The following is a 14,753-nucleotide window of genomic DNA, read 5'->3' as shown; positions in this document are numbered from 1 at the left end:
TATAATTATTTAATAGAAATTTAAATAAAATATATATTTTTGTGAAGACTAGAGACAGAATCAGCCTTTTTGGTGTTATTTTTAAAAGTTAATTGTGTTCAATCCAGCATCTTTTCTACTATAGTTACAAAATCTATTAAATTATACACATTGATGAGAATGAAGGCAATTATGAGAAATATTTGCTTTCTCAGGAACTGTGTTCCCTCATCATGGAATAAGAGTGTACCTTCCATACGAATTCTTCCTTTTCACTCAGGAGCTTATCTATGCTGCTTGCAAATAGCATCAAAGTGTTGTACCTTTTTGAGACAAAAACATCTTGCAAAGAACATAAAATGTGCATGTGTTTCTCTTGCTTTTTCAACTCAGTAATATACAAAATAACTAAAGAAAGAAATCAAGTCCCCCGACTAGTTACGAAGATGATGAGTGATTATCCTAAACCTCAGTTACCTCCTTTGAGGGTGAACTATGGTTACTGTTTTTTTGTTCTCACTGGGTATCTTCCCTCAGACTCCCAGGGTATCTTCTTTTCTTAACTTTGTAGATATGCATTTAGGAAGCAGCCTCACAAAAAGTTATTAACTGGGGTATAGGTATGTGTGCAAATCTGTTGCAAATGAATAAAAATGATAATTACAATAAAGTAACATAAAATAAGGTAATAAAATATAAATTCAAATGTATAAATCTCTGATCAAATTTCACTGCCTGGAGGAATAAAAGATGAAACTTGTATACCCTTTTGGAGATTTTTTCAAATAATAATAGTTAATATTGGTTGAGAATTGATATGTATCAGGCACTGTGTCAGAGACTTACATGTATTTTCTTATTTAATCTTCACAATATCCCTACAAAGAAGGTATTATCATTATTTCCATACTCATTCTGCAAGTGAGGAAAGTAAAGAACAGAGAGGTAGGTAATATTTCCAAGGGCACACATGCAGTATATTGTACAGTTAGTCCACTTTCTGTTGATAATTGGGAGTTCGTTATTTTTCCGCATCATAGCTGAAACCAAAAGTATCTGTGAGCTTTACACCTCAAACTTCCTCCCTTCATCCCAACCTAATCCTGTCGAAAACACCTAGGCAATTTTATAAACTCAAACTTCTTAGCAATGCGTTGGCGGATTTGCTTGGTCTTGATGCTGTAGACAATGGGATTCATGAGAGGTGGGACCAATAGATACACATAAGACATGAGGAGGTGTACAATGCGGGGTAGATGTTCACCAAAGCGGTGCACAAGGGACAAGCCAATCATGGGGATATAGAAGAGCAGCACAGCACAGATATGGGAGACGCAGGTGTTGAGGGCCCGGAGTCGCTCCTGGCGGGAGGCAATGCTGAGCACGGTGCGGAGGATCAGGGCATAGGAGAGGAAGATGAGCAGTGAATCCACACCTATGGTGCAGGCCACAACGAAGAGCCCATAGATGTCATTGACAATGATGCTAGAGCAGGCCAGCTTCATGATCTCTAGGTGCAGACAATAAGTATGGGCCAGCACATGGGAGCGACAGTACTGGAAGTGCTTAAGGAGGAATGGCAGGGGGAAGATGAGCAGTGCGCTTCTACACACCGAGCTCAGCCCCATCCTGACAATCCGTGCAGGTGTCAAGACTGTGGAGTAACGCAGTGGGTTGCAGATGGCAACATAGCGGTCAATGGACATGGACAGTAGAACTGAAGACTCCACTAGGGACAAGGTATGGATGAAGAAGAGCTGAATGAAACAGGCATGGATACCAATTTCTCTGGCATCAAACCAGAAGATGCCCATCACAGTGGGCAGTGTAGAAAGGCAAAGGCCCAGGTCCGTAAGGGCCAGCATGGCCAAGAAATAGTACATGGATTCGTGGAGTGTGACATCAGTCCGGATGATGTGGAGGATGGTAAGGTTTCCTACAATAACTATCAAATAGATGGAGCAGAAGGGAATAGATATCCAGCCGTGGAGCTCTTCCAGACCTTGGAAGCCTGTCAGGAAGAAAGTGGTTTTTTGGAGGCTGTTATTATAAAGGATTGTCATGACTTTACAAACTTGAGTTCACCAACCTGCAATATAGAATGGGATTCCTGGATAGTGACAGGGCTGAATTCTCACTTGCCTAAGTAAGTGTCCTGGGATCAGTGAGTTAGGAAGGGTCTGCATATGAAATAGGAAATAAGTGGGGGAGCCTTTTCTGGAGGGTCTAGGAAGGGGATTTCTATGGCCACACTACCCAAAGCAATCTACAGATTTATTGCAATCCCTATCAGAATACCCAGGACATTTTTTCACAGAAGTAGAACAAGTCATCCTAAAATTTACATGGAATCACAAAAGACCCAGAATTGCCAAAACAATACTGAAGAGAAAGAACAAAGCTGGAGGAAAGACCCTCCCAGGCTTCAGACAATTCTACAGAGCTACAGGCATCAAAACAGTGTGGTATTGGCACATAAACAGATATGGAGCAACAGAACAGAATAGAGAGCCCAGAAATAAACACACACACCTATGGCCAATTAATCTTAAGACAAAAGAGGCAAGAATATACAATGGAGAAAAGAGAGTCTCTTTGGCAAGTGGTATTGAGAAAGCTGGACAGCTGCATGTAAATCAAGGAAATTAGAATACACCTTCACACTGCACACAAAAATAAACTCAAAATGGCATAAAGATGTAAACATAAGACAAGACACTATAAAACTATTAGAAGAAAACATAGGCAAAACATTATCCAACATAAATCTTAGCAATGTTCTACCCAGGCAATAGAAATAAAAATCAGAATATAGGGGATTTGCATGGCTCACAGATGCCCTGTGTTTTAGTGTTATGGTGGTATGTCCATCGGTGTTGGACTCTCAGGAGTTTAATGAGATCATCTCAGATGGCACGTTTTTCACATGAGAAAAACTTCAATACAATCACCAAAGCATTTAGAATCTATGCCATAATACGTGGGGAATTGGCACTACACACCACTTTGCATAACTATTTACTAGAATCAGTTGCATATCATGAGCTTTTACATGTATTTGTAATTTGGATGGAGACTACGTTTCATTCCACAGTACCTAGCCTGCAGGGGAATGCCAGAAAGCATTGAGGAAATGTTTGTTGACTCCTTAAACTTGTAACTTGGGACCAGAATGATGGCTTTCCTGAATCTACTAGAAAAGCCTTTGATGGCTGAGGGGGCAAATGGTGGTGTGCAAATTTAAAGTCTGAGAAATGTCTGAGAAGGCATGTCCTTCAGAAAACAAAGTATTCTAGGAAAGGGTGCTTTGGGCTTGGTTCTGAGAAATATCAGGAGAGAGGTGTGTTTCTGACATCAGGGCAGTTAAGCTGGGGTAGATGAAGGGATAGGGATGCGGAGGAAGGAGGCACAAGCTCTGAAACAGTAATAACAGAGAGGAACCTGAAATGGTCAGGAAAAGCCTCTAATCTGTACTTACATAGGAAAGTAAATCTTGAGGCTCTCAGAGAGAGCTGTGCCTCTGCAGTTTAGGTCGGTCCTTGTAAAACCTGAAACCATGCTCTCCTTTACTTTTGCCCTCAGAATTTTTATTCAGTCACATTTATTGCAATCCACACTATAATGGGGTCTATGTATACTAATACAGTATGACTAGTATATTATTTGCTTAAAATAGCTAATACTTATTTAATATATTGTGTTCCTGTCACCTTCCTAAGTGCCTAATGTTTATTAAGCCGCTTCACTCTCACAACACTCATATGAGATAGGCTTTGTTCTAAGGAGTACATTACAGGTGAGAAAACTGTGGCACAGGGAGGTGAAGTAACCTGGGTAAGGTTACAGAGCAAGTAAAGGTTTAGGATGGAATTCAAACTCTGACAGTACACTCCAGAGTCTACATTTACTGTTTTACATCATATTTCTTACTACGACTACACTACTGCTGCTACGTAACACTTTAGCTCTTACAAAAGTCAGATAATTAAAAAAAAAATAAACCAATGGAAAAAACAAAATAAAGCTGTACCTTGGTATAACTATGGACAGCCATTTCTAGTATATGCATAACAGATGAGAGAAAACATGTTCTGGGGACTGAGTTCAGCTGGGGCATGCTGAATGTAAGCTTAACAACGAGTTACTGCAGAGAGCGTCTAGAGGGTATTATATATAGTGATCTCTGTTTCAGTGAAGGCTCGAGCTACGGGGTATCACTCAAGAACATGGGGAAAATTGCTAGCAAGTGCAGTGTGGAAAGGAAAGACCAGGGCCCAGTTCATAACACTGGAAACTATTTTAAATGAGAGTAGGACATACAATAAGATCTAGAAAAGAGGTAGAGAATGGAGAATCAGAAAAACAGGATGAAAATAGTAGTGTATAATGTCACTAAAGTCAAGTCACTACTGTTGACCATGAAAAGGAGATGGATGTGCAGGATGTGGGTTTTTAAAAAGGCATTGCCCTTACGATGGCGAGATCATTGTTGATTTTTTAGAGAATATTTCAGTATATTGGAGAAAGATTATAAGAGCTTAAATTATCAGTGGGTGAGGAGGAATAAGTAAAAAGGATATACTGGGGGGTTGGGTAGAGCACACACTTAGCAATCACAAGGTCCTGGATTCAGTCCCCAGTACCCCCATGAAAAAAATCTAAAAAAATAAATAAAGGAACACTATTTTTTAAAGTGTATATTGTTTTTCTTCTAAGAGAAAATCTACATGATGAGTGAAGACAGAATATTTTAAGAAACAGAGAAGGAAGCTTGAGAGTACTGTTTCAAAAAGCTTCTTTTTTCTCAGTAAGGTAGAAGGCGTTGAAGTGTTTTGAGGCTAAAGAAAGAAAAAACTGTCCATACCCAGCTTTTGCCATTCAAACTTCAAATCAAGTAATAAAAAAGATAATAATGCAATAATTAATATCATAGTAAAATCTCTCTTGTTTTATGACCCCAAAGGAGAAACAGAAAAAGGATAGAAAAAGGCACAGCTAGGAAAGAGGAAGAATGAAGGAGAGAAGTGGAGACTTGGAGAGAAGATGGGCTACGAAGGAAGAAGGAAAAGTCATAGGATTTGAGGAGTGCCCTGTGGGTGGCATAGATAACAATGCAGTCTCACTCTGAGAGAGAGAACAGTGATGGAGAAAAAACAAAACAACAACAAAAAAAAACGGCAACAGAATTGTAAAAAGGAATGATAATAAAGAAGAGACAAATTTCCATCTGTTAAGTGGAGATGCAAACAAGAGTTTAAATATATATGTCGCTTTTCAGCCAGCAGACTCACAGTGATTCTGGTTTCCATCCAGCTCACACTGAGAGATTTCAGAGAGTATGAGAAACAGAAGAAACATTTAAAGGTTATCTATTTCACTCCTGTATCTCCAGACAGAGACTGTTCATTCTGCCTGCTTAGTGAAAATTTACATTTGTAATATCCCATCCCAGTTATTATCTCCTCTTCCAAATATATTCCATATTTTTGGTGCAGGTAAGAGGCAAGTGTACCATGTATGGTGAGGCAAAAAAAGATCAAAGCAAATATAACTAGACTCAGAGTGATGGAATTTCTGCATCACTAGAGTCTTGTGACCCTAGCGCAGATTTGGAACCTAATAGGTTATACTGAACAAGTGCATTAACGAATGGATAAGAAAAGAGATGAGATGCAGTAGGAATTACACAGAATATTATTTAGTGCAGAGACTCTTCATTTTCTTTTCAAAGGTACTCACCTCCAGTTTAGTGAATCAGAGAAGTGTCAGCTGATTTCTCTTCTAGACTATATCACACACACTTGGTCCTCCCTTCAGCTCCAATTTATTGAGATAAAGGGATGTCAACCTATGGTCTGTGGCAGAAACAGAGAAGAGATGTGTTAGACAGAGATTTCAATGACACCGGACTCCTCATTTTTATTCTTCAGATAATTGCACAAATGTGTTTACGCTTATCAGCAGCTGCGCTGGTGACAGTCTGCAAAATTATTCCTAAGGACAATTATGACCTTATATTAGTGTAACGCTTGATCGTTACAAAGCGTTGTCAAATCCATTTTAATATTTAATTATTATAATACAGGTTTAAGGTAAGCAAGGTAGAGATTACAATTTTAATTTAAAGATAAAGGTACTAATACTCCTAAGGAGGAGAAAAGAGATGAAGGGCGACAAGAATTGAATCGAATGATGAAGATGACTTTTACAAGGTCACACACAGCGACAAAGCTAGGACAAAACCGCAGGAGCCCTCTCCCCATTCTGTCTGCTACTCAAAACTTCCTTAACTAATTTGATGTGGGGATTCAGAAGTAGCTACGATTGAGAGCTCTGTGTATGGTTCTGGTTATATGTGCCCCAGTTCTCTTTGTGTTCCTGGCAGTTCCTTGTGATTCTTCCTAAAATACGTATCTAAATACCAACAGCTAGAGATAAAAGTGCTTGGGGTGTGTACTTCCTGTCAGAACTCAGGACAGATGGTAACTCAGCTACAAGAATATTCCCTGCTTGACACACAGGGTCTTTTTGAAGAGCCCAGCAGCGTCTCCCTAGGGGCCTCAGCTGAGGCTGAAAATTCCCTGAAGAGCTCTCAAGGCTCTTGGCTAGAGCTGGAGGCTGTGAAAGGCTGAGAAACTCCAATCCTGCACATAGGCAAGGGATATCTTCAAGATGTTAGGACATTTCTCATTTCTAGTTATGAATTCATTTTCCGAAATTGTGTAAGAAAGACCTAGCTCTGCGTGAAAAGCAGTGCTGCACAAGACAGTGTTTTGATTCAGATTCAGATAAAAGAAAAGCTGATTCCAATCTTATCTCTGATACTTTCTAGCCAGTAACCTAGGGACATATTACTGAATCTCTAGAGAGATTATTCTCTTATATATTAAAAAAGCAACCTCTTCCCTCCTTTTTTTCTACACAGACCCTGGTACTAGTAGGCATTCTCACATGTTTTAGAACCAACTGGTAATGTAATCTGGTTTGCATGTTAGGGAAAAAGGTCCTTCTCAGCCTTCAGTCTAAAATATAGGTTTCTTAATTACCACTGGCCATGTTCTTTCAGATTGATTTAAATAGCTGGAGGAAAGACCTGAACAGAATAGCTGACACTTAATGGATTCACAGTAAGCATCATTAGTAAAATCATTGGTAGAGTGACTGTGATTCTAGTTTGCCAAAAATGGGCCTAATTTATAGTTATTATATTGGTTTCCTAACCAGTTTGGATTTGCATTTCCCTGATGATTACTGATGTTGAGCATCTTTTCATGTACCTGTTGGTCATTTGCATATCTTCTTGGAAAAATGTTTATTCAGTTCCTCTGCTCAGTTTTTAACCAGGGTGATTTTTTTGTTGTTGTTGTTATGGAGTTGTAAGAGTTCTTTACGTATTTTGGATATTAGTCACTTATCAGATACATGGTTTGCAAATATATTCTCCCATTACTTAGGCTGTCTTTTCATTTTGTTAATTGTTTATTTTGCTGTGCAGAAGCTTTTTAACTTGATGTAGTTTGACCTCTTGATTTTTGCTTTTTTTCCCAGTTAGGGGGATCTTCAGATCATGCTTTCCCATTGGCCCATGGAAAGACTTCCTGATGGAGTTCATCAAATCATCAGCAGGGACCACATCCCTTTAATGACCTCTGAGAATTTTATCTGCACCTCTCCTGATATCTTTCCTCTCTTCAGTCATGGAGTGTAGGATTTAGTACTCTGGATGCTACAAGAGAAATAAGTCTCTTTTGCAGGGTCCTGCACACCTGGGGAATATGGGAGTTCACTCAGCCACTCTCTCTCCATCCCCCATCCTCCTAGAAGGTCTCACTTAGCCCTTAACTTTGCTACCTGGGGGAGGAGTAATGAAGACAAAATCTAGCTTTTCCTCTTACACACTCCAGTACATCTAAAATTGTATTTTTATTCCAAAGGTATGCTGGAACTTTTCTGGGAATCTGGAATTCCACAAAGCTTCTTTCATTCGTGGGTGACTGCCCCAGTCAGTGTTTTCCAAGTGCAAAAAGACCAAGACTGGCAGGGTATTGAGCTGGTTCATAGGCTGTTGTGGAGACAATAGCCAGAATCAAGGTCTGTTTGCCTATTACCCAGTGAATGTGTGGGTGTGACCCCTCCCAGGTTCCTTGAAATATGGTACTGGATCCCACAACTCCCACAGAGGCACTTTTGTTCATGGATGGATACTTTTTTGTTGTCATTGTTGGAAAGAGGATAAATGAGAGGCATCTTATTTTGCCACAATGCTGAAGTCACTCTGAAAATCAATTAATTATACAAGTTGTTTAGTTATTCCAATTCATGACTCAAAGTAAAGTTTTTGAACATGTATTCTGTTCAGATTTTATTCTGTAAAACATATAGTCTTATTGTGAATGCTATTTTGAATCCAGTTAAGAAGCTCAACATTTGAGATACATTTATTTTTAAATGTAGATATGATATAAATACATATTTTGTTACAGGACAACAATGTGGTAAAACAATGTTCTTGTGAAATTAAGAAACTTTTATTCAGTCATGTTTTTGGAATGGTTGTGGTGCAAACACAGTTCATGATTACATCCCAGCAATTCTTCTTCCAGTCTATTTTCTTTTTACATACACATTTTGAGGAACTGAATTAGGAAACTTTTGAGACAAAGCTGATATTAAATTTAAAAAAATAAAAACTTCAGCATTATAGTAAAAGAATGATCAGCGTTCTCTTTTACTGACCGATCACCTTCAATTAGATTTTAAAGAAAGGTGAGCCTCTGAAGGAATGTTTGGTAAACCAGCCCAATTTGGTGTAACAGATGTAAACACACACTTTTCAGATCCCATCTGAAGAAATAAGTGGTTATCTAGTTGCAAGGAGTGTGGCCAGCTGAAGAATGCTTCAGGGTCTACCTTAGATTTCCAGCCGCAGCCACAGTCTTTGGGTGACCCGATAATGAATGAGCAAATGGTGGTATACGTACTTGGCCCTTTCTGATCAGTGGGGGACTCCTCCATACATCAATCTCTGCTCCGGAGCTCCCATTAGGTCTAGCAGAGACTTCACTATATCTGCATCATGGTCTAGTAGCTCCCGCTACCCAATCCTAATTTTAACCCTTCTCCTTCACATAAACTCTGCATACTAACTCTGTCTGAACATTTGCTTCCCAGAGAACACATCCTCTAAACTACTTTTACATATTTTGTTCAGAGGAACTTAGACATCTTTAACCAAAGCATTGATACACTGGAGTACCAAAACTTTAGCTTTGATTTCTTTTAGCCAACATAAATCACTTGCTAATTCAAAGCTTGCAAACAGAGCTTGTACATGGATACAGATTGCTTAATTTATGATTACAAAAGGGAAAAGGTGTTGGTGAGGGGTAAATTAGGAATTTGAGATTAGCAGATACACACTACTATATATAAAATAGGTAAACAACAAGGTCCTACTGTATAACACAGTGAACTGTTCAATATCTTGTAATAAACTATAATGAAAAAATATGAAAAAGAATATATATATGCATAACTGAATCACCAGGCTGTACATCAGAAACTAATACAACACTGTAAATCAACTATACTTCAATTAAAGAAAATATTTGAGCCACTTGCTAGTAGCTGGTATAAAGCAGTGAATACGACAGTCACTAATCTCCTGGAGCTCAGATTCTGACACACAGTACTTGTAAAGATATTATAAAAAACAAGTATGTATACACAAATGATACCTACTATTCTAAGCACATCTAGGATACCTAAGATATAGATATATAACAAGACAATATATATGATATATGAGATGATCAATTAGACTGATTGATGTCTGATGTTCAGAAGTTAAAAATATCTATCCAGGCTGGAGATGGTCAGGGAAGTCTTTGTACTGACAAAGTGTGATCTTAGCTTAATAAAAGATTGAGGGAAATAGTAAGATCTTTGCAAAATTTTCTTTAAATCATAAAAAGATTCTCCTTCACACATAGTTAGAATTAGCTGATTCTAACAAGTGGAAGCAAGATATATATGGGAACAAGTTTTCAGAACAATTGCCAGAGCTGAGCAGGCACAGATGAAGAAGAGAAATTTATGTTTATTATTATTATTTTTCAAACTACTCTAAAATAAATAATGAATTATGGTCATTGAAGCTTTTTTAAAAAATACCCTTGGTAATAATCTCATTGACTCATATGACAACAGAATAATAGCATTTCTAGTTTGAATTTATATCCAAATATGTTGTTGATGTATAGATTTTTAAATCAGTGAATATGTATAGGAAGCTTTGGCGTTCAGGAATTAGATCACTACATCATTGTGAAACTTAAGAAAAACAGAAGAAATATTTTAGTCTTTCTTTTAATAGGATTTTATTAGCTAGGAAAGTGAAACAAAGTATGGAAACTTTTTTTTTTCACTTTTAATACAGACATTGACATCAGTAAGTTTTATATTATTTTACTGGCATCTGTTCTTAAAAGGAAGAAGCAGAGGCTTCCAGTCATTGAAGCCTCGAATTTTTCGATGTCCAATCTGAAAATCAGGGAACTGAAGTAATTTTCCGAAGCTCTCAGAGATACTGAGGGTACTAAGCATACTTAATATTAAAAACTATTCACTCTATGAGCTCTGTCTTCTATATTATGCTTTCCCCCAGTTACACAGTCAATGTTTATTTAGTTATTGCTTATAAATGTGTTCCCTTTCTCACTCCTTTAATCAACTTCTTTTTGGACAAAGTTTCCCCATAATCTTTTCTTGGATTTGATGGGTCTTCACACAGTACACGATGGGATTCATCAGGGGTGGCACCAGTAGGAACACATCAGCCATGAGAATATGGATCATAGGAGACACACCCCTGGCAAAATGGTGGAGCATGGCTGCACTTAGCATGGGCACATAGAAGATGAGCACAGCACAGATATGAGAGATGCAGGTGTTAAGGGCCTTAAGCTGCTCTTTGGGGGTTGCAATGCCCAGTACTGTCTTTAAGATCATTATGTAGGAGAAAGTAATAAACAACAAATCCAGAATAGTAGAAAGGGCAGCAAAGAGTCCATAGACAACGTTAACTCTGTTGTCAGAGCAGGCCAGCTTCATGACATCCTGGTGGAGACAGTAGGAGTGTGAGAGCAGGTTTTGATGACAGTATGTCAGCCGTTGCAGCAGAAAGGGTAGTGGAAGAATCAAGATAATGTTTCTGGAAGTCAGTAAGACCATTGTTTTGATGACTCGGGAGCTGGTTAAGATTGTGCTGTATCTCAGAGGGTTGTGGATGGCCACATATCGGCCAAATGCCATTACAGATAGCACAGAGGCTTCAGTAACTGTGAATAGGTGGATAAAGAACTCCTGGGCAAAGCATGAAGCTGCATGAATTTCATGGACACCAAACAGGAATAGTCCCAGAGTGGTGGGTAAGAAAGAGATGGACAACCTTAGGTCAGAGATGGAGAGCATGGAAAGGAAATAGTACATGGGTTCATGGAGACTTGGTTCCGTCTTGATAAAGAAGAGGATGGCAAGGTTACCCAGGAGGGAAAGAAGGTATACAGATGAGAAAGGAATAGATATCCAGATGTGATCCTTCTCCAGTCCAGGGATACCGATAAGGAGGAATCTAAGAACTTCAGTGTTCGTGTGGTTAAGAGGAGACATGACACATGGAAAAGATACTTAGCCAGGTGCTTACCTCAGTGGAGTTGGAAATTTCCTAAATAAAGTTATGGCAGAAGATGTCTCTTTTTGGTACAATGTAGATCATAGATACTAAGAAGACTTTCAGAGACTTCTTAAAATGGTCTATATTTCTACTGTCAGTTCAGGCTGTAAGAAAAGTCAAACACAGAAATAATGAGAAGAATCTGATTTGCTTCTTCATCCAGGTTATTTGTTTCTATTTTGTTAAAGGGTTAATCAATTTGGACTTTGCACAATTAACAATTCCAGACAATCCTTTCACAACCTGCAGCTACCCATGGCTGAATTTCACAAAACCAGCTCTATGATTTTTTGGTTCTCTTATCTCAGTTTTATAAAAGCAAAATCTTGAAGGGAAAAAGCAAAGTTTACAATGAATGGGGAAGGATTCATAAACTATACCTATATTCAAATCTGCATATCTCAAGTAGGATTAACATTTGAAGTAATGGCAGAACTGAAGGTCTTAGAGTTAAAATCGTCTAGAAAAAATGCAGTCTTACTCTCCTGTCTGTACTGAACCACTTTAAATCATTGGTCACTATCAACTAACATATCCTAGCTTATTCACAGTGTTGGTGTATTAACTGCTACCTGAAGTTTTGCCTTCATGCTTGAATACTCATATTGTTTTTCTTCCTTGAATTAAGTTGATAAATGTTTTTAAAAGTTTTCATCTTTTTTTTTTCTTTGCAGGTGCAGAATCTAGTCCCATTTACACAAAATAGTTTCTTTAATGATTTCTATTATTATTACATAATTGATATCTGTCTTCTCCCACTGCTAGAATATAAGGGTAGGGAATCTGGGTCATACTGTTCACTACTGCAATTCCAGAGCCTAGCATAGTAAGTGGAAAATAAGTAGCTTCATAATTGTTTATTTAATTGAATGTAATTTCCTGAAGTTGAAGACAAGTAATGATTTCTTCCATTATTAGCTATACCTTTTTAGACTGAACATCATCTATTCTATCAAATAACATTTCTGTGAATTTTGATTGCTTGTGGTTTTTGTTTTTGTTTTTGTTTTTGTTTTTGTTTTAGATTCCTCATTTGGTGCTCCTCAAACAACACAAAACACTGGTTCTTCTTATTATATGAAAACACAGTTCCTTGGAAGTTTGTCCACAGAGTGTCTACCTTTTCCAAAGTCATTATCTTTACAGTTTTCATTTCCATTTTGTTAATGATCTAGGAATTATTGACTCTCTACTTTAATTATCCACTTAATCTCCTTCATTTTTAATTACCTGTCAGGGTTGACTCTTAGATTTTTCTAAGAATATTGAGAGTATGGAAGAACCTTAGCTTTTAAGAAAATATAATCTCTTAATGTTTCTGTACTATGCCAACTGCTCCTTTGCTGTATTTTGCTCTTCTTCCCAATCTCTAAATGGATGAACACCCAGGAGTACTGTTCATGGACCTCGTTTCCTTGGGGATCTGTAGCTTAAAGATAAGTGTTTGGAACTTAAGAGAAAGGCCAAGGGTGCGGATAAGTCCATGATATCCATCATATTATGAGTTTACCCATCTTCTGAAACTCCTTATCTGAGCCATAGAACTTACTTTTCTGAAATATGCTAGATGAGGCTAAAATTATCTGTGGCCATTTGTGTTCTGGCCTTTTACTCAGCATTGCTTGAAGACTGCATTGTTTTTCAGAGGTAGTCACTACTGAGATTTAATTTTAACTTATAGGATAAGCACACATAAATTTAATTATTTTATTATATATTTATTCTTATTTTATAATTTATATAGTAATATGACATCCTGCTAAATGACTTACATAGATTTCTCATTTCTGTTCTTATGTGATTATCTTTTTCCCTTTATAGGGAAGACAATAGTTCTTAGAGGTATAATAATTTATCCAAGGTCATGCATCTACCTGCCAGGAGACGTAAAGAAAATGAATCATGTGATGTTTGAGATACATACCTTGTCACATGTATCATTCAGACTGGGGATTTCTAAAACATCTCTGGACACATAGCCCCACCAACGTGTACATTCTGTCTCTTCTTGGTAGTTCTATAAGATTCTCAGGCTCCATGGGCATCTCTTGATTTGTTTTTGTTTTAAATCTCTTCAGGATCCAATGAGATAGCAAACAGAATGCAAATTATATTAAATATTCTGAAAGAGTAGAATTATATCTTACCTCCTTTGTGACTCTTTTTCCACCAAGATGACAGTTCACCCTAAAGTAAGAAAGAGATTAGAAGCTGGGAAGTATCCTTTAGACTCCCCTTTTCTGCTTTGTAGGCACTGTCTTATAAAGCCTAGAGAACCCATGGGGTTGACGACAAGCAGGAGATGCCTGATGAATGACACCATACTTCATGGAAATCTTCTAAAGGGTTGTCTCAAGGAACAGTGATCTAAGACTGAGCTCATAATGCAGGCTCAGATTGAGGAAACTGAGCATGATAAGATCTTGGCGGCCATATTAAAATTCAACAGCCATTCATCAACTCTTTCCCTTGGCTCATTTGCCAACATTTCTTGGGACAAATCAGCTAGGTATTTAGAATCTCAAGTTCTGAAAGAGATCAGGCTACCAATATTGTATATTAATTTTCTTCTGACATGAAATTATATTTCTCTATTCATATGTTTATTGGTCATTTTTATTTTTTTTTTTTGAAGCATCTACTGAAGCTGTTTGCCCATTTTCCATTGGATTGTTTGTCTTTCCATAATTGATTTACAGAAGTGTTTTAATAAATATAGGCTCAGCCACTTGTTGGTGATGTATAGCACTTATGTTCTTCCACTTTACTGCTTGTCTCTTTAGTCTCTTACTCAATCCTGTTTATTCAATTGATGGAGTCAGCCATGTTAGGCTATGTAGATTTTATGCTGTACTTACTTGTAGGCAGGGATTCCCTTTGGAATTAACAGGAGCAAACCATAGGTCAGCAATCACATGTGACCAACCAGTCTTTGCAGTGTAAATCATATCTAATTTCTCAAATATAATAACCTATGATCTAATTAGAAGTTTGGAAATTAGAGAGAAACAAATTCACTGTGGCTTTCACTTTTTGTTTA

General features: G+C 37.6%; 2 protein-coding genes across 2 annotated transcripts; both read right to left on the bottom strand.

The window, feature by feature from the left end:
- Window positions 1–1,076: 1,076 nt before the first annotated feature.
- LOC105097969 (olfactory receptor 51G1) lies at window positions 1,077–2,042 on the bottom strand. The gene has a single exon (XM_010990601.2). The coding sequence runs from the start codon at window positions 2,040–2,042 to the stop codon at window positions 1,077–1,079; it is 966 nt and encodes a 321-aa protein (XP_010988903.2).
- Window positions 2,043–10,707: 8,665 nt separating this feature from the next.
- LOC105098045 (olfactory receptor 51A7) lies at window positions 10,708–11,649 on the bottom strand. The gene has a single exon (XM_010990666.1). The coding sequence runs from the start codon at window positions 11,647–11,649 to the stop codon at window positions 10,708–10,710; it is 942 nt and encodes a 313-aa protein (XP_010988968.1).
- Between the last annotated feature and the right edge of the window lie 3,104 nt (window positions 11,650–14,753).

This window comes from Camelus dromedarius, chromosome 12, assembly GCF_036321535.1.
Source record: "Camelus dromedarius isolate mCamDro1 chromosome 12, mCamDro1.pat, whole genome shotgun sequence".
In the NCBI taxonomy this organism is placed as follows: domain Eukaryota; kingdom Metazoa; phylum Chordata; class Mammalia; order Artiodactyla; family Camelidae; genus Camelus; species Camelus dromedarius.
The sequence above is the reverse complement of the archived record's forward strand: the minus strand, read 5'-3'. Positions and strand labels throughout refer to the sequence as shown.

What these genes read in the sequence shown, in the direction of transcription:
- LOC105098045 (XM_010990666.1), bottom strand. Translation starts at nt 11,649, where the DNA reads ATGTCTCCTCTTAACCACACGAACACTGAAGTTCTTAGATTCCTCCTT.
- LOC105097969 (XM_010990601.2), bottom strand. Translation starts at nt 2,042, where the DNA reads ATGACAATCCTTTATAATAACAGCCTCCAAAAAACCACTTTCTTCCTG.